The sequence below is a fragment of the Balaenoptera musculus genome, chromosome 10 (assembly GCF_009873245.2).
Source record: "Balaenoptera musculus isolate JJ_BM4_2016_0621 chromosome 10, mBalMus1.pri.v3, whole genome shotgun sequence".
NCBI lineage: Eukaryota > Metazoa > Chordata > Mammalia > Artiodactyla > Balaenopteridae > Balaenoptera > Balaenoptera musculus.
Window position 1 is genome coordinate 88632645 of NC_045794.1, and position 20634 is coordinate 88653278.

The following is a 20634-nucleotide window of genomic DNA, read 5'->3' on the forward strand; positions in this document are numbered from 1 at the left end:
AACTTCACCAGGCTTTTTCCTTTTCTTCCCCACTTCTAAGTAATTTATGCACAGTTCCTAATCATGTTTTAAATCATTTAATTTTTTTTTTTTAGGTTACCAAAGTAAATACTTTGGTTACTTTGCTGTAAAAATTTCAAACAATTGTTAAGAGTAATACCAAACCAAATACCAAAACAGAGTAATACCAAAGTATTAAAAATTTCAAATAATTCAGACATGTTGTAAAGTAAAAGTGAACATCTACCTTGAATTTCCTCGGTACTTAATTTGCAGACAGTAACTTCTTTTCTCTGAGCAGCAAATATTGCACTGGCAGGTGTGTTATGTGTATGTCAGTGAGCCTGGGACAGGCAAACTGCTTGGCTTAGTAATGTGAGCGCCTTAGAGAAACTGGGAAGTGGCCTTGTATCATAGCTTGGAGGTCTGGGAGTCCTCAGCTGGGAGTGGTACTGTTTGTAATATCACTGCAGGCCTGACTGTTCTCTATCCACTTACGATAAAAATACATCCCACACTCAGGGCTCTCTCTACAAAAAACCACTACCCTTGGTCATTCATATTCAGCTGGCCAAGGAAGGCTATTGGAACTCATTTAAGACTCATCATGTGTTTATTTGATAAAGATCTAGATTTTTTTACACCCCCCAAATATTCAATTTAATTTGAGTCAATACATCTAAACTCTTTCTCCTTTTATTAGCTTCTTTTTCCTGTGTGTAACTATTTTTCCACATCGGCTAATAAAAAATAGGCAAGCTTGTCCTGCACCACTATTCCTTACCAGTTTTCTGAGTGCAAGCGTAACAAGGACTGAAATGGCAGGAAGGGGTCAATGTTTCAGACATTCACTTTTCAGATCCTCAACAGATAAATCATCAGCAAGAAAAAACAAAGGGCTATGTTAGGCCTGAGCCAACCACCCCGGAGAGTCTGAAACTGAGTGGCTGCGAATTGGCTCCACTCAGTAAATGAGAAGATGCTCTGTGGTGACTTAGGAAGGGAAAAATGCTTGTGTGATGGGTTAATGTTCCTTCTCCAAAGTGAAAAGAATTTTTAAAAAAATCAGTGGCGAAACCACCTTTGCTGTTTCATTCGTTCATTTCTTCAGCCGGGCAGTGTTGGCTGAGACTGGCTGTGTGGCCTGCACTGTGTCAGGCAGTGGAGACTCAGAGGGATCCCGGTATGGGTCCTGCTGTGGAGGGGCTCCCAGTCTAGAGAGGGGCACTGAGAGCCTCTCAGCAGTGGGCGAAGGAAGAGCACAGCAGGAGTGTATCCCTGTCCTGTGTCTGGGGTCCTGGAACATTCTCTTGCATCTACACGCTCCCTCCCAGAGGCCGAAATGGAGAGTCAGGTTGGGTGAACCAAAAGACCAAGAATCCTAGCTCTCCTGGACTTATCACTTAACCTCTCTGAGACTCAGTCCTCTCAGCTGTGAAATGGGAATTAACCCCTGCCTTCTTCCTGGGATGTTGCAAGATTCACTTGAGAGGGTGGCGGGCTGCTGTAGGGTACTGTGCACTCAGTCATCTGGTCGCTCAGATATTTAGTAACACCTACCATGTGCCATTACAACTGTTATTATGAATTTTCCATGAGATGCTTGTGCACAGATACAAATAGCCATTTGTTAGCTTAGATTCTGAAACAAAAACAAAAACAAAAAACAAAAAAATTCAGCATTTCTAGAAACTCCAATTTGCCTGTGTAAGGACCTTCTATTCCTTTTTCTCTCAAATTCTTTTGTAACCCTGTTGTCAGCTCAGGGTTTCCTTGACCTTGTGATCTAGGTAAAATCGATTTAACTCTTCCTCTCCTGCCAGCATCCCAGTTCCATTCCTATTTCAAGTCTCAAATCTGCCCCCAAGATTTCGGCAAGTCCCAGGGTGTTTGCATCCTCAGGGTCACCTTGACTTGGGACTCCTCTTTCTGCATATACCCCCTCTCTCCACCCCTGTGCTATTCAGTACAGTAGCCTCTGGCCACACACAGTTGTTTAACTTGCACAAAATTAAAATTCAGTTCCTCAGTCACACTAGCCATACTTCAGATGCTCAGTAGCCACATGTAACTAGATGCTACCGTATTGGACGGTGCAAATACAACATTTCCATCTCCACAGACAGTCCTATTGGACAGCCCTGTTCTGTACCATCACGAGCTAGGGATGAAACTCAGGGTCCTCTTTGCTTTGCACAAGGCAGTCCACAGAAAGCGTCCGTGTAGACTAAAGCGTCCTAGTAGACTGAAGTGTGCAGCGGTGGTTTACATCCCAAGCATTGTCCCATGGAGCAGACGTCCCCACCTCCAAACGCGCCCTGGTGCTCCTCCTGCCAGTGCCCCACAGCTCGTCCCCGCCCTCTCTGCTCGGCTGCCTCTCCCGTCCTCCTCTGCCACCTCCTTCTGCTCCCTTCACTCTCCCTCTCCTTCCTTCTTGGGACAAGCTCCACCAAATTTCCTCTATTCTCTAGTCCTCGCTTCCTGCTGACATCTATGCCCACAAGTCTCGTTTAATCCAAATGGCTTTTCAGAATATTTTCCCAAATAATAAGTTTCCTCTCTAAGAAGAATTGCAGTGCCAGCTGCTTCCAAAATAGTCATTGAAAAAGGCATCCAAGGGTAAGCTGGGACGAAGTAAGAGAGTGGCATGGACTTATATACACTACCAAATGTAAAATAGATAGCTAGTGGGAAGCAGCCACGTAGCACAGGGAGATCAGCTTGGTGCTTTGTGACCACCTAGAGGGGTGGGTTAGGGAGGGTGGGAAGGAGGGAGACGCAAGAGGGAGGAGATATGGGGGTATATGTATATGTATAGCTGATTCACTTTGTTATAAAGCAGAAACTAACACACCATTGTAAAGCAATTATACTCCAATAAAGATGTTTAAAAAAAAAAAAAAAAAGCATCCGAACTCTGTCTTATCTTCAGTCCCAAAGCAAGGAATTACTCTAATGGAAATAAAAACACAAATGCAAAAGCTCTCTGCAGCTGCCTTGCCATCGATTTCAAGTGCACTGGAAATTGGGGTTCTCCTTCCAGCCACAGAGGACAGAAGGTACCTGCTGAGGGTTTTCGCATTGAGCTTGTTGAATTGAAATCCCAGACACATTTTCCCTTCCTGAGGGCTCCCAGCACGCTGCCGCTGCCATCTCCTTGAGAGAAAGGGACTAGTTCTGTAAAACCTTGGAGTGTAATTGTGGACAGTCTTCCTTTGAGCCGATCCGTCCAAACTTATGATTCATCTCTGAACTTTTAACTCAGAGCAGGCAAAGTTCACTATTTCAGCTTCGGTTTTAGAGAAAAATTAGATTGATGGTCATCTTCCCAACTGGCTTGCAAGTGGGCTGAGGTGAAACAGACATCAGTGGTAAAGCTGTCCCCATGTCGCCTGGCTGGGATCCTCTTCTTGATAAAGTGGATGGCAGCGATTGCTTTGCTGCAAGTAAGATCTGAAATAAAAATCCCCTCTCCCAACTCCGTGGCCAAGCTCCAAAAGCAGTGGCTTCCAGTAATGTTGTATTGACTTTGGGTCATGGAATTAATTTCGGAATTGCAGAGCATGCTGAGGCTGCTAGCTGAACTAACTTCTTGTGCCTGCTTTTGCTGTTGGCTGGGGTGATGAAAGGTCACCCAACTTGGAGTCACTTAACTTTTCTGAGCTCCCATTTCCTTACCTTTAGATGGGAAGTATCCCAAATTACTCTAGGGATAAAATGAGACAGTGCTTATGATAATGTTTTTTAAAACTGTAAAGCTCTCTATCAATGGAAGAAATCACTATTTTCTAAAATTGGCTCCATTCCGTTCTAACTCCTCTATCTCCTTACCATACTTTATTTTTCTTTATAGCACTTATCACTGTCTGAACTACTATATATATATGTTGTTACTAATATATATGTATAGTTATCTATATATGGTAGTATTATCTATATATTTTATTACATATAATATATAATTATTAATGCATATAACTAATAAATATGTAACATATATATTTTTTAGTTGCTTGTGTTTTGTCCATCTCTTTCTCTAGAATGGAAGCTCCATGAGGACCTTTTTGTTCACTATGCATCCCTAGCCCCCAGAATAGTGCCTGGCACATAATAGATCTTCAGATATTTGAAGACTGAATGATTCATATTATTGCTGTTTGCTAAGAACACCATGAATTGTTTGACATATGGCAATTTGTTTAAGCCTTATGGTCACCATATGAAATTGGCATTGTACCTACTTTCCATTAGTCCATTTGCTGAGTAGGGATGAACTTGTTGAGGTACCAATGGAAACTGGTTGTATTTTCACTTACTTTAAAGAGCTGCCTTCAGAGTCCTCTGTCCGTCCTTCCTGCTCTGCCCTCTGACAGCATCGCAGGGCAATCCCACAGCATCAGACCGTGATCAGACATCATATCAGTCTTGGCTGGATAATTAAAACTCATTCTCAGCTATGAAAAAGCCCAGTTCTGTCCAATTTAAAACTTCCATCTCACATGGAAGTCAGACCTCCCCCCACGATGCCTCCGAATTTGCTCTGTGAAAGGGAAGGGGGGACTCTTTCTCTCCTCTTCTGACTCCTCCAGGGTCGGGAGAGGGGGACAGTGAGGGAGGGTATCTAGAGGAAAGGCAACAGGAGTCTTTTTGACCAGTTGGTGCTCTCTGAAGGCTCCTCCCAGCTATCTGTGTCCTGTGCTGTGATCGTCATCCATACGCTGGGGGAAAGGGGTCCAGTGGTGGGTTTCTGGCGAGACCCCCTGGATCTCTGTCCACACTGGCTGAAGGGCTGTGCTCTCCAGCTGACCTCCCACTGCCCACCGCTCTTGCTTCTCCGCTGAGGATTCACCCTGTGGCTCTGGCCTTATGCTGGAGGGTTCTGACCAGCTCTCTGAATGCCTCGTGTTACACTCTTATTCTTAGAGAAGCCCAGAGGAGCCCCCACGAGTGTGACGGGTATGGAACAGGCCCGCCTTGGTGATGTGCAAACAGAAAATGGCTTTGCTTTGTTCCTCAACCATGTTACGGCCAAACTCCCTTCCCTGACGCCTGATGGTTTTGTGGCAGGTTTAATAGCTTTTCGGTTATTGATTATAAAAACAAGCCTCAGCGGACGTAGAGAATGGACTTGAGGACACGGGGAGGGGGAAGGGTAAGCTGGGACGAAGTGAGAGAATGGCATGGACTTATATATACTACCAAATGTAAAATAGATAGCTAGTGGGAAGCAGCCACATAGCACAGGGAGATCAGCTCGGTGCTTTGTGACCACCTAGAGGGGTGGGATAGGGAGGGTGGGAGGGAGGGGATATGGGGATATATGTATATGTATAGCTGATTCACTTTGTTATAAAGCAGAAACTAACACACCATTGTAAAGCAGTTATACTCCAATAAAGATGTTAAAACAAAAACCAAAAAACAAGCCTCTTTTCAACAATTTAGGTGCTCTTGTACACACTAAAGTCCAGTCCAGTGCTCTAGTTGAAACCTGCAGTCTCTCATCCATTTGAAAACTCCTCCCCTCCCCCCCAGCTCAGGACTGACCACGCGTGGCCTGGGGACCTGCAGTGGGGGAGGGGAGAGTGGTCTGACCTTCTGCTCTTCCCTGACCTTTCCTTCCTGCTACTGGTGCCTCCAGGCTTGTCAGGGTGAGAAAAAACACTTCCAAAATGATACCCCTAGTTCTCCAGCAAAAGCAGTGAAATAAATGTTTAGAGAGCCACAGAACTGTAAATTGAAACAAACACAAGGTAATGTCAGAATTGGCCTACACATGACATCATACTCAGCTAAATTACCCAAGCTTATTAAAGACAGTTCTTTTTAACAGATATTAGAAGTGTCTAGCTATGTCTAATTATGAATGCAGCATTCACAGATGTTTAATAAAATTAATAAAAATAGCAAACACTTACATAGTGCTTTCTATTACCTGGCACTATTCTAAGCACTTGACATATGTCAACCTTGTCTAATTCCCCAAACAACTCTATGAACTAGAAACTATTATCCCCATTTCATACATGGGTAAACTGAGTCCCAGAGAAGTTAGGTAATTTGCCCAAGGTCAAACAGCCAGTAAGTAGATGTGTGATTCAGAATGTGACCCTGAGAAGTCTGGCTCTAGAGTCCATGGACTTAACTGTCTCATTTACACAGAGCAACTTATTTTGGGGGTACGGTCGGGTCGGTATGTGTAGAGGCAGGTTTTGTGTAAACAGTTGTCCTTTTGACTTTGGTGTTGTCATTAGCAGTCACCTGGACACCTCCATATGATCAAATTTGTAAGTGAAGTCTCGGCCTCTCTGTCTCTCGGGGTCAAGTGCGCTGGTCACTGCAGTTGAGAAATTTCCCCTCAGATCTTCCCCCCAGGGTGTTCCAGGCACTGGGAACCCCCCTACCAGTATTTCCCATTCTGCTTCCCCCTCAACACTTGGGTTCACCCAAGTGAACCTTAGGTATGCATTTATTAGGTATGCATTTATCTCAGGAGATGGGAAATGGAGTCCTCTAGGGGAGGAGGCTGCAAAGGGGCATATGCATGTGAGAAACTGCAAAGCAAGATGGCACATGTGCCCCCTGAGCTATGAACACCCAGGATCGGAGGGATGCAGAGGAGGAAACTGCTGCCTCCTCGGGGTGGGGAGTGAGGGCAGCCTGAGAACCAGGTCAATCCCGGAGTACCTCTAGGTACCCAGTATTGCCTTCTCCGAACCTGCAGACTTGCGAGATCCATGGAAGCTGAAGCGAGTGTTTCAGTTTCACCAAATGCTTCTTTCTCCTGCTTTTCCACTGGCCTTTTGGAAACTAAAAACTCCACCTGCCCAGAGATGGAGCATTAGTGTGCTTAGCAAGAGCTAAGCTTTTTTCGGAAAGAAAAAGTGGACCTCAGATTTCTGAGCTAAGAGAATATCTCTAACTTACAAATTGGATTGCTTTCCATGCATTTGTACAGGCATTCTGGTGGAGGATTAAAGGCAAAAGAATGTCTTCTTCCACAAACTTTTACTGAGGGTCCACCATGTGCAGTAGGCGAGGAGTTTCCAAGAACGCCAGGTTTTGGGCCCTGAATTTGAGGATCTATCACTCTTACTCTCTGTATTACCCTGGACAGGTCCCATTTCCCTCTCTGAACCTCAGTCCCTGCATCTATCACGTGGGGAAGTTAGTCTACAAGGGTGTGAGGATCTTTACCATATCAACTGGAAACACTTTTCAACAAGAAATCATAATGACAATAACACTGACTCTTTGCCAGGCACTGGGCCAAGCCCTTTGCACATATTACCTCATTTAATCCTCAGCCCTGTGAACTAGATGCCGTTTTTTGTTCCTGTTTAAAGATGAGATAGCTGATTCCAGGACCACTGGAACCTTTCCTATGAGGTAAATCCTGGGTGGAAATCAAAAGGTGTATCAGTTAGGAATTGTATTGGGGCTGTGCGTAAAAGACGCCTTTCCTCGTTCCCAAACAATGGCTTAAATAAATTTGTGGTTTTACTTTTCTTCACATAGAATAAGTCTAAAAGAAGGTAACCTATGCTAGTATAACAGCTCTATAAGAGCATCAGGGACCTGGGCTCCTTCTCTCTCTGTGCTCTGCCATCCTTAGCAGATGGCTTCTAATTTCTAGGTCACCTCATGGTCCAAAGTGACTGCTGGGCAACAAAGCCTATATTCCAGGCAAAAAGTAGAAAACAGGGTGTAGGGAGAGAAAGGTCAAAACTCCAGCTGAGTCAGCTGTCTTTAGGAGCTTTCCCAGAGCCCTGCCCAGTGATTTTCCCTTTTGTCTCACTGTCTGCCCTTGGCTGTCAGGAAGGCAGGAAAATGTAGTCCATTGCCTCCTGGAATAAAAAATTAGAGTTTGGTTAGAAAGGGAAAGGGGCAGACAACTAGCCATTTTATCCACATAAGGGCATTTCAGAAATTCACGTATCCTTTTTCATTTAAAAAAATGAGATCTAATTGACATCTAACATCGTATTAGTTTTAGGTGTACAACATGGTGATTTGATGTATGTATGTACTGCAAAATGATCAACACAATAAATTTAGTTAACATCCATCACTACACAGAGTTACACATTTTGTTTTCTTGTGATGAGAACTTTTGAGATCTCTTCTCCTTACAACTTTCAATCATACGATACAGTATTGTTAACTATAGTCAGCATACTGTACATGACAACCCAGGACTTATTTATCTTATAACTGGAAGTTTGTCCCTTTTGATCACCTTCACCCATTTCTTTCCATGTGTCCTTTTATGTGTCACAACTATAAAATGGAACCCAGGATCCTGAGAGAGTGCAGGGTGTACTCTCAAATGTGGAGCCCATGGGAGGAAACATAGGTGGCACCAAGTGACTAGCTTAGACTGTGTGGGGTAACGTGATTTATGGTCAAAGATTTGTTGAGCTTGTCAGGAAGAGGCTGATTCATGGATAGGCAACTAGACAGCTGTGACACAGTGCGACTTGAATACGTGGGGAGGCGCTTTATCCTTGCAAATACACCTCCCCCGAAGGCTTGCTGATATCTCAAAATCCTCAGTTCCTTTCGTTTAAGTCTGTGGAGATGCAACTACAAAAGAGCAGGATAATTCATTAATACTTACCAGTTACTAACACCTCAATGTAAATAAGTTTAATCTATTAAGGGGACTTAGAGATCTGTTGGTGAGACCTTCTCATTTTCCAGACAAGGACGTTGAAAGTCAAAGAGATTGAGTGGGCTTCCCAAGGTCCGACATGTAGTGGCAGGGCTGGATCTGAGGGGAAGGGGGGAGACCAGTGGATGCCACCTGCTGGGCAGGGACCCCCCCCCCACCCAGTAAGAGGTAGGGAGACAGGAGGAACAGAATCTGGGGCGGCAGATGTACTTGTATGAATTGAATTTATTTATATCCTGCCTTTTCCCCGTGAGGGCTTGAGGTACTTAGCCATTTGGGCTGTGGGTGTTGCTTCCTTGAATATGTGGCTCCTTCCTCCCCGCCGCCCATGCTTGAGCACTGCAAGAAACAAACAGACAGACAACAGTGTTCTGGGGACCTATGCTTCTGTCAGCCACATATGCCTGGAACAGAGATAAGGCTAAAGGTTCCTCTCGTTTTACATGACTGCCCTCTTCCTCAAGAGCGCTCACAATCTGCCCTGACCCCAGGTCGTTTGCGCACCTGTGGAGGGGCACAGAGGGAGATAAATGTACTCTTGAGGCATCTTTAGGATTCTTCAGGAATGGTCTTTTTTCAATTTGCAAAGGAAAAAAATTAAGCACATGGACAGTTTCCTTCTACTTTAAATTCTTGCATATGTTTTTCTTAACCCTTAGTATCTGCTGTGATGTCAGAATGCCTGATTTCACACCAGATTCCATATTTTGTTATTTCACACGTCTTTACTGATGTGCAGTGTAAAAGCTCAGAAATCAAATTGTGTGGGTTTGAATCCCAGCTCCACCATTTACCAGCTGTGTGAACTCAGGAGATTTCTTAATAGCTATGAGCCTCAATTTTCTCCTCTGTAAAATGGGGACATGGTACCAACCACCTGAGGACTGTTGAGATAATGACTGTTAAAAGGGCTGCCTTAGCACAGTGCCTGGTAAGTATAAACACTCAATGCACTTTAGCTATAATTATGATTTCAGTTTACCATCGCAACATTTCATGACTTTAATACATCCTGTTTTTAATATATCATCACTAACATATGAATGTTTCAACCTTTCTAGCTGCTCTTCCTTCTGAGCAATTTTGAGAACGATTGTTCTAAAAATTTCCCGCATTGCACACATGCTACCATCGCCACCCTCACCCTTTCGTATTATCATCTTCAGAATTATTCCATTTTTGACTTAACCTCTATCTTATGTAACTCACCACATTCTAGCTAAATGGGTGTATGATGACTGTCTATTGTCACAGTCACAGACATGACACATCATCCCATCATCCCAAGGACAATACTGGGCTCACATATGGATTTTTGGACTTCTTGGAATTGTTACCCACGGTACTTATCAGGGGGCAACAGATTGTTACCTTTCTAGCCATGGGGGTTTTCTCGGAATCCTTCATCAATCCGTATGCATAATTTGAAATTCCATTTCTGTCTCATTGCTCTAGATGTAAATTTCTTGTAATTTTTAAAAATTTCTTTTGTGGAATTTCCTGTGGAACCTGCAGTGGGGTGGAACCCACCTCAACCTCCAGTGCCTGGCACCCAGTAGGTGTTACTCCTCCCAAAATTGTTAAATGGATAGAGTTATACCAGCATAGTAAAATTACTCTGGCAAACACCCATTTCAAGATGGTAGCATTGAGGTAAAGTGTTCAGGAAAACTTATTCATACTACCAGGCTTAATTATTTTTTCTTCTTTGAAAAAGGTGCAAGGTCTATTGCCAATAAAGAAAGTGAGTACCCCACTTTCAGACTTAAAGTTGTGACAATTAGAATCCCTTTAACCTCTTTCCCTAGCCATTTCTCTCTCTTGTTCAAAAAATTGTTGTGTGTGTTTTTTAAGAGAAGGAACAAGTACTTGCCATTGTACTGAATTTATAATTTCTTGCTGTTTGAAAAGCCCCTTTTCTTTTTCCCACACCCAAATGACCTCTGAAATAAGACCAGGAGCTCTTGTTTTAAAACTGTCTTAAGCATACTTGATTCTTTGTATACACGAGTTTGTCTCCCTCAGAGTGTGGGAGAATATCCACTTATTCCATTACACTGGAACTTCTTTTGGATCAGTTCTTGTTGGTGGCAAATCTTTGCCTACTGAGGGTGGATTGAATTTTTGGGAACAACCAAAAGGCTTTTTTCAGAGCGTCCCTGATGACTAAGTTTGGAGATCAAGCTGGATCAAGACCATACGACTTGGGGTCAAAATTAAACAAGGCCTCTCTGTAGAGTAATGAGGCCGAGTGGCTTTGCTATGTGGCTCTGAAGGTGTCTCTTGAGGTGACACCCACAGAGAATGCTGAGGGTTTCATGCACAGTCAGTGGACACTTGCTGGCTCCCTTGGGTGTCGGTGACAGTGATGACCAGGGGACAGTGGAACTGGATCCCTGCTGCTTCTACTCGCTGGCATTTGTGAATCCGAGCGGCCTGTATCACCCTCGACCCCAGTTCCTCATTTGTGAAACGGGGACCATCGTATTCTCCTCCAGTGCGATTTTTAGGATAAATTTAATACCGAGAGTAAAATACTTTGTCTAGTGCGTGGTGCCTACTGATGCCCGATGGGTGTCAGTTCCTCTTCTCACTCTTCCCCTTCCTTATCTTAAATGAGGCCTGTGGTTTGAAGATGCCATTTCAGGAATGTTTGCCCCAAACTCACTCATGTTTCTTAAAAAACTACAACCACAAAATTATGTCAGGGTAGCCTGCGTGCTGAGTTTCCTTCCACCTGGAGCCATGTGTTTAATGGAGAGAAGAACGGATGGAAGAGATGAATAACCCGACCACCTCCTAAAAAAGAATGCCAGCAGCCCCGGAGAGACTGGTTCCCCAGAGCTTCTCCGCGTCCCACCCCTGGCCCATGGAGACCCCAGCCCCGTCTGCCCAGGCTGAAAGAGCAGAGGGTGGGATTCCTGAGTAATTAAAGGGAATTTGGAAGGCTGGGATGTTGCGGAATGTTAGATCAGTAGCTAGAACAGCATGTGGTGTTCTTTAGGCAGGCTTCATTGAATCCATACAAAAAAAGAAAGAGGGGCTGCCTGCCGTCTGCCCATTTATCAAACAGTGAAGCTCAACTCTCACAGCTCCACAAAAGTGTTTGACTGTTTGCTGAGTCTTGCTCCAGAAATTAAAAGCTGAACAGCCTTAGCAGGGCTGAACCGACCCTGCATTTTGAGACTCAAACTAAATTGTGCTGGGCTTTCAGATTCAGGGACCAGCTGATTATTTGGTGAAAGGCAAGGAGAATAATTTGTAATTTGCAGCCCATAAGAAACACTTAAAAAAAAAAGCAAACTCCCTTCCCACAGGTTTTTGTTGCGGCTGGAAGGAGGAGGTGCTGTCTGCAACAGCTTTCTTTGCTCAGAGTGGGAAAAGTCTTGACCTCCAGTTGGGCAGAGAGCGATGTGGTGCAGCAGGGCCTCCACCCATCCCCCACCCCCAACTCCTAACAGGCTTCCTTTCCTCTTCGTGCTTTATTTGAAGTGACCTTTCTCTCTTTTTGGAGGAGGAGGAGAGGATTTGGCCATCAAATATTTTTAGGGAAAAAGTATTTTCACAAATGGAATGAAAGATTCTAACCCCGCAAATATATTGCTTGGGAGACCATAAGATAACCACAAAAGCCTGGAAACTGGGTTTTCTGAGAATCCTCTGAAGAGCCATCAAAGGATTGAAGGATACCTCTGTCGATGAAGAGAATGTGCTAGAAAAGGGTGATGCTCCTGGAAGACATCAAGGGGGGGGGCAGAGACGTATTAGCAGAGGGGCCCCTCCCTGGCAGCTGGTCCCTCTTCTCCACCCGTCCAGCCAATGAAATTCCACTGGGGTGGATCTCCTACCCTCCATCCTCCTCCTCCTCCTGGCTGACAAAGCTCTAGGTGCACTCCCTAACTCCTTTGACCCTGCTATAAGCCTGGAAGATAGGTTGAAAAAGTGTCATTATCCCCATTTGATAGATGAAAAAGCCTGTTGCTCAAATGGAAGAAAGAGGCAAAGGTCTTTTTTTGGCTTTTCAATTTAGCCCATTTTTAAAGTGTGGTAATACCCTTCAATACTTCATGGGATTGGGAGAGGAGGAGGAGGACGAGAGGTGAGCTGGAATGAAGGCAGGGCCTGGTGGGTTTGGACTTTGTCTGGAGTCTTCATGAAGGAGTGGTTGAGGTGAGGCATGCCTGGCAGCAGGGGCAGTGAGACCATTGCAGCAACCCAGGTGTGAGATTATGGCCCTGGGGCCGGTGGAGATGGAGATGCAGGGAGAATCAGGATATGTTCACAATAGAGGGAGGATGGAACTTGGTCACAGACTGGAAGCAGCAGGTGCAGCGGTTTGGAGGAGGAAGAGCTCTTACCTGGTCAGGGGATCAGGAAAGGCTTGGAAGAGGGTGTAAGAGGATCGTAGAGATTCCTCCCCACCTCTGAGAAGGTGCTCGTAGTTCATGCCCTGCCAGTGGGGAATCAGCAGCAGCATCTCTTATGAAGGACGGTGTGCAGGCTCCTTCTCTCTGACCACACCTGCCTGCTCCATGCTGTATTAGAAGAGAAGGGAGTTAGAAGAATGTGGCTAGACTTAAACATCCCTGGTAATAAAAGGGAATGAATGAGTCATCAGGATAATCACTGGTCATAATGGGCAATGTTTATTGAGCCCTTACTAAGTGCCAGGCACTGTTGCTAATTACTTACATGCATTTACTTTTTAAATTTTCACAAAAATTCTCTGAGGTAGGGGTTGGTATCATTCCCATTTTACAAATGAGGAAGCTGAGTCATTTGAATGTTAAATAACTTGCCTGAGGGCCCCGGAATAACAAATGGCTGAGCTTGGATCTAATCCAGGTAATCTAGCTCCAAAGCCCTTGCACAGAACCCCTCTACCTTACTGCCTCTTCACCAACACCATTGCTGTACACACCAAGAAAGAGGCCCATTGGTTGTGTTTTCACCTTGGCAGACGGCCCCTCCTCCTAGGTTTCTGGCAGATCTACGTGGTTGTCCTGGGAAGCAGCACTTAGCGTCGTCCACTTGGCAAATGAGTAAAGGGTATTCTCCAGGCCAGGGGTCGGGCTTCATGCCTTCATTCAACAAACATGGACTGAGCTCTTCACATGTGACCTGGGCCAGGTCCCTGCTCTCGTGGAGCTTATGTTCAAGTCGGGGGAGATGTGAAATAAGCACTCAGAGAGTAAGCTAGCGAGACAACTGCGGAGAGTGCCGAGAGGAGGACAGAAAGCAGGGTCGCATGCTGGGGGTGCTGCTTGTTTACTCTGCACCCGCTGGTCAGAGAAGGCCTCTGGGCAGAGGGACCTTGCCGAGAGGCCCGAATGTTGTAGGAGAAGGAGCTAATCTTGTGACGATCTGGGTGAAATTGCATTCCTGATGGAGAGAGCTGCAGTACAAAGGCCCCTAGTGGGGGAGGAAGCCTGGCATGTTTCAGGAACAGGGAAAAAATAAAATAAAAAGCAAGCCAGTGTGGCTGGTATCCAGTGAGGAAGGGTGAGAGTCAGAGGAGAGGAAGGCCAGGAGGTAAGCAGGGACCGGGTTACAGAGGCTGAGGTGGGGGTGAGTTCCAGGTGCAGCGGAAGCCTTTGGAGGGCTGTAAACAGGGGCGACATGTTCTGGATGAAAGTGTACACTGCCTACGTTGTGAGGAGGGGGGGTGAAGCCCAGAGCGGCCAAGTGAGACACCTCCTGAGGATCCAGAGCCCCACCGTCACTCAGGTGCTCCCCCCCGGCGTCCCCAGCACCAGTGGTCTTCTTGGGGTTCCTCTTGGACTCCTAATAAGTCATCGCAACCAAGGGTGTATGTTTTCCTTCATTCTTTAGATTGCTGTTTGTAAACTCCGTCACTGTGCTCCCAGCTTTTCCCAGTGCGTAACTGATGCTTGTGTTGACTTACAGATCATAAGGCAGCAGTTTCCTCAGTTAACCACCAGAAGACTCGGGACCCGAGGACAGTCCAAGTAAGCACCGACAGCCTTTCCACCTGCAGAGTGCACGTCCACGGGCCTCCAGTCAGGTCCGGACCCCAGGCCTTTCATCCTGAGCTCAGTCCGCAGGCCTCGGGGGAAGTCTGTGGCTGGCGAGAGTGGCCCCCTCTCCCAGGAGCCCTGAGAGAAAGGCTGTCCAAAAGGCCAGCTGCTTTAAGGAATCCGACATGGTGCCACCCTGCCTTTAGTTGTTTTTGTGAAAGAGTCTTGGGCATTCTTTAAAAGGAGCACCTTGTGGTTTCTTGACCAATCTCCAGGTTACTTGGCTTGTTTTGGTCAACAGACTCTACTCTGACAGTATCCAGTCTGCCAGAGAAGCAACCCTGTACCAATCCCTGCAAGGGAGATGGGGCGGAAAGCTTCAGCCATGCTGTGGTACCCAGGGTGTACTGCTTCCCATTCATCCATTCGGTCAACCAACCAACCAGCCAATGTTTGCTTCACATTTTCTGCATGTCAGATAAATGGTGCTAAGTGCTGGGGACACACGAGCAAACAGGTTTCCGCCCTACTGGATGGAACATGTATTCTCCAGGGGAAGACAGACAAAAAAAGATCATCAAATTGTGAAGAGGGTTGTCCTAGAGAATAACAAAAGGTTGGCCTGGTTTAGAGAGGGTAGCCCTGGAAGGGCTTACTGAGGAGGTGACCCGAGGAGTGAGAGGCTATGTAGATGCCTGTCTCCCAGGTGAGCGTCAATGGGAAGGGACTCTGCCTTTTTTGCCCAGGCTTCACTAAAATCTGGATTTATAGAGACTTGCCTCGAAGGGTGTTTCAAAAAACTGTTGAAAGTGACTAGGTGTTCCATGAAGAAAGTCTGTTGGCCATGTAAGTTTGGTAAGCACTGAGCTAAACAGGTTCCTTTATGCAGGACTTGTCAGAACATTTATTATACTACTGTGCACCGTGATTCCATTAGAGGGTGCCTTATTCAGCATTTCTAAACGTTTTTACCATGATGAGTAGCAGATCAACACATACTGACTTATGAAATAATGAAACTTTTTATTAAAAGACAACAACCACATAGGACTTGTAAGACTTGTCACTAAAAGTGTTTCAAAAGCAGCATGTCCAATACTGCCCCCCGACTCTAACCCCGGCCATCCCCAGGCAGCACATTCCCATCCTGCAAGGGTGGGTTTAACTTTGGAGCCAAATTAGGTAAAGAAAGTGGAAAGTGGATGATCAAACTGGGGGAAACCCTTTTTAGTAAAGTTCTGAAAATAAGCGAGACTCATTTTTTTCATGTGGCTCAGAAGCTCTGGGGGCAATTTCCAAAGAGACTTACAGAAAATTTTTGAGCAAGGGACATTTTGGAATAAATTTCTAAGAATTTTTCAGGGTGACTCCTCTGATGAACAAATCTCATTCATAATGAAAAATTCCAGTATTTGTTTAAAAATGAGCTTTCAGCCCTAGTAAGAGTATAGAGTAGAAAACCCAGATTCTTCCTTATTTGTTTGCTGGTGAGCACAGTGGCTGGCACACAAGGGGAAATCACAGAGAAGTGGATGGTTGGAAGACTATTGAATGAATGGAAAGGAATTATTTTTCTCCAGCTTATGGTCTTTTTAGAGTCACTGGCTCCAATACATTGTTGCCCATTTCTGAGATAAAAGTGTACAAATAGATGGTAAAGATAGATAGTAAAGACAGGCAGTAAAAGTAGTAAAGATAGAACAGCATGGTTTCCCATCCTGCATAAGTTTGGAGAAAGTTTCCTTCTGTCTACATGTAAGAGCCTGCTTTTGTTTTTTTGTTTTCTTTTTCTTTAACCTAGAGGTTGGCAAATAGGGCAATATCTTCTTTAAAAATTCAGTTTCATTGTATCCTCTCCATAAGGATCCTCCAAGGTTGGTCTCACCTTCAACCAATTGAAAGTTAATAAGAAGCTCTAGTCTCCAACATGCCACTTGGCCTTATAGAGAAAATCCCTCAGCAAATTTACTTTGACAGAATAAATTGGGGGGGCAGGGGGCTGATGGAGAGTGTGTTGACGTGCCTTACAGACCTGAAATAGAAAACTGAGAAGTGGTCAGAGCACTGGCTTCACTGCAGTTGCCAATTCTAGCAACATACAGTCTGAAAAATCAAGAAGCGGTCTGATATGAACATGTTATTACTAGCTTGATCTTAAGAAAGTGTAAGGGGTGACTTTGAAAGTTAGGGAGGCGTGTCATAACTGCCCTCCCGCCTGGAGGGGCTTCCAGAGCAAATGGAACCCGCCCCCCGCCCCCACTACTAAAGGAGTGCCCTCCAGGTGGAAAGGCAGTTATGACAGTTGGGAAGTAGAAGGCGCAGAAGACAGAGATCAGCTCAACACAAAGAAGAACTTTCTGATCACTACACCGGCCTAAAATGAACTGGGCTACCTTCGGAGGGTCCGAGTGCTTCATCCCAGGCGGCATTCAGATAGAGGCGAGATGCCCACTAAGCAGCAGTATCACAGAATGGTATTAGGAGTGAAGGGGGAGCGGGGAGAGGGAAGGTTACCTGTGCTCAGCTCTGCTCTCCCTGGGAAGCCTCTCCCAGAACTCAGACTGCTTTCTCTTTTGTATTATTTCGTGACTGACACCACCATATCTCCATGAGTAGAAAAGAGTAGTTAATACGTTGTACAGCATTTCTGAAAGTGAGGTCCATGAATTACTTACATTAGTATTGCCATGTGATCGTAAAAATCTACTCTGGATCTGCTAAATCAGAATCTTCGGAAGCAGGGCCTGGGAGTCTGTATTTTAATATGTTTTGTAGGTGATTCTTATTGTTAGTAAAATTTGACAATCACACTGGCTCAGTGCTTAAAAGCACTTTTAGAGGTTCAAATCCTGCCTCTACTGCTTACTCACTATATGATCTTGGGTGTGTTAACTTAAATTCTCTGGGTCTTAGTTTCCTAGTCTGTAATATGGGGATAATAATTAGTTCTAGCCTCCCAGGGGTTTTGTGAGATGAAATCGGGCAATGTGTGTAAAGCACTTAGTACCTTGTTAGCTGCTCTGTTACAATAGGAGGTAATGGCAGTCTCGCAGAGCCAGGAATGTAATGCAGGGGCCTAACCCAGCAGGCTTGCTGATCTCGGACGGATGTGCATCAGAGTTATCTGTGGTGTTCGTTTCAGTGCTGATTCTTGGCCCCTATTCCCTGTTCTGAATCCTTAGGTCTGGGAAGGGGCCTTGGAATCTGTATTTTTATTACACTCCATAAGTGGCTCTGACAAACATCAAAGTTTGTTAACACCACCATGCAGCGTGTTTTCTTAGTGTAGCACAGTGCCTCTGTAGTCAGACAAACCTGCTTCCTCCCCTAAACAGCCATATGACCTTGAACAAATTACTTAAGCTTTCTTGCCTCCATTTTCTCATCTGTAGAAAGATTATAATAATCCCCATTTCATAGAATTGTTTTACAAATTAATGTAGGTAAAGCACTTTCCAAAGTGCCCAGCACATAGCAAGTGTTCAATAGATTGTAGCTAAAACCTAAGCAAAATGCAGCCTCCATCCCTCATTAGTCTTAATTGAAAACATTGCTGTTATTAAGCCCATTCTGAGTTAATAAAAGGTCCTGGTCTTTGTCTTACATTCAGTGTCAACTGAGACACTGAGTTTATCCTTTTTAAGATACAGTTCTTTAAGACTGCCATTTATTGATTAAGAAAAACATAGGCCAAGTGAATTTTTGCTGGTGGTACAGTTAGCAGTCATAAACACACTCTTCTTCTTGGGTCCCTGTATATAAGAGATTAAGTACAAATGGAAATTTTTTTATCCCACTTTCTGCTTTGCAAAGTATTTGACTTAACATTTTCTGTAGGAGGCAATTTTGGTTATTTTTACCTGTCTGATTGATGGCTGGCAACATGGAACTTTGGTTTAATTCTAGACTTCCAACATGTTGAGCCTTACAGAGGAGTTAACTCTTCTAGCTCAGGGAGGATGGGTCCAGCCGTCTTTGGCCTTGGGCTCCTGCGGCTCAGGAACCCCCACCTGATGAGGGTGCATGTGGGTCTCTCTCTCTTCCTTTGTGGCCCAGGTATCATTACTACGGCATCGCGGTGAAGGAAAGCTCCCAATATTATGATGTGATGTATTCCAAGAAAGGAGCCGCCTGGGTGAGCGAGACGGGCAAGAAAGAAGTGAGCAAACAGACGGTGGCATATTCACCCCGGTCCAAACTTGGAACATTGCTGCCAGAGTTTCCAAATGTCAAAGATCTAAATCTGCCGGCCAGTCTGCCAGAGGAGAAGGTGACCACGTCTGAAGTGTTGCTGGGAGTGGGTGGTTTCTCTCTCTCTCTCTTTCTCTCTCTCTTTTTCTCTCACACACCACAGCACGCACACACACACACACACACACACACACACTTTTATTGCAAAATGGTGAGTTTAAAAATATAAAGATAGAAATCAGATTCAAGTATGGACTTTAGTTGACAATAACAATGTATCCGTGTTGGTCCATTAGTTGTGACAAATGTTCCATCCTAATGCAAGATGTTAACGGTAGAGGTAACTGGGTTTGAGCTATAAGGGAACTGACTGAACTACTTCAAAACTGTACTACAACCCAATACTATTCTAAAATTAAAAGTTTATCTCTCTACCTATCTATCTTACCTACCTTCCTACCCATCTATGATGTTGTACTGTCTCATTTCACAAGGGCCCCCTCCTCTGGATTGCTTTTATATAGGATAAAGTTTATTTTCCCATGTGCTGCAGAGGATGTGGTGAAATTATCGTCCCATAGACCAAGAAGATTTTATAGGTATAGTGAATCGGATAGTTTGGGCCATAGGGTATTGGGAAGAAATAATTGGAAACACAAACTTCGAGACTTTCCCCTGGGTGATCACATCCTAGTGCACCTATCTTGTGCTGCCCAGTGTGCCAGTAGGTGATGAGTTTCCACGTATCACACTGGGATGCAGTGGTGAATGAGACTTGAGTCCTGCTCTCAAGAAGCTTACAGTCAAGCAGGGAGACAGATGCTTGCATAAGCAAACTAAGTTTACATAAAACATATATCAAGGTTCTAAAGCAAAAAGAATACCTGGAAAGAATGCTTTAAATCTAAGAACTAGATAAATCCTTATTTTTTCTCAAATTTGCTTTCTTTCTCAACAAACTTCCTGTACCATTGCTTTAAAATTCTTAGTTAAATGGAGCTGGAGATGCAGTTCTTTTGCTAAGCAGATTCTAGAGAATTTCCGAATGTCTTTTTGTGATTTGGGCAAAAGCACCTCCTCTTATGAGTACATGCTGGGTTTTAACTTTTTAATATATCAGCTGATGAGAATTTAATTTGGAAGGCGTCTACTATGTGCCAGGCACTGTACTAAATGCTGGATACACAAACATGAATAATATGCTATTTTTATTTTCCCAGAGTCCACAGTTTCAGGGGGTGGAGATGGGGCAGAGGGAGAAACCCAAGCTTTCCGTACCACAGGGTGAGTGCTCTGAGGGAGAAACACACTGAGGTGCTATGGGAGCACAGAGGAGGGAGCTGAGAGTCAGCGGGCCCCACCTAATGAAAATGAGTTTTGTCTGGGTCTTGCAGGATGAGTAGGAATTAGGCGAATTTCATCCCCTCAACAGAGAATAAATGACTTGAAATTCCAAGGGCAGAAGTAACATGTATTAATGTATGCCTTTATTGTTGTTGATCCCTCCTCACCCCTCACAGGTTTCTACCTTTATTATGATGTACAGAACACACTGTCAGAGAATACTGGACACTGTAATAAGAGCCAACTTTGATGAGGTAGGTCAACAAGTGTTGAGCTATGAATACTCTGCATTAAAATATTATGATAACACTAGCTTCTGTTTCATGAGCTCCCTACTAGTTGCCAGGCCTCTGGAAGCCCTTGGTGTACATTAGCTCATTTAGTCCTCACAGTGATCCTAGGAAGCAGGCACTGTTACTATCCCCATTTTACAGATTCTCAGTGTGA

General features: G+C 44.6%; 1 protein-coding gene across 2 annotated transcripts in view; it reads left to right on the forward strand.

Moving 5' to 3' along the window:
• Positions 1–20634, forward strand: part of RFX4 (regulatory factor X4) — a 165852-nt gene that overhangs the window by 72810 nt on the left and 72408 nt on the right. For both annotated transcript variants that reach the window (XM_036865920.1, XM_036865921.1), the window contains exons 5-7: positions 14582–14643; positions 18709–18922; positions 20364–20441. In XM_036865920.1, the coding sequence (XP_036721815.1) occupies positions 14582–14643; positions 18709–18922; positions 20364–20441 (354 nt within the window). The remainder of the gene's footprint in view (positions 1–14581; positions 14644–18708; positions 18923–20363; positions 20442–20634) is intronic.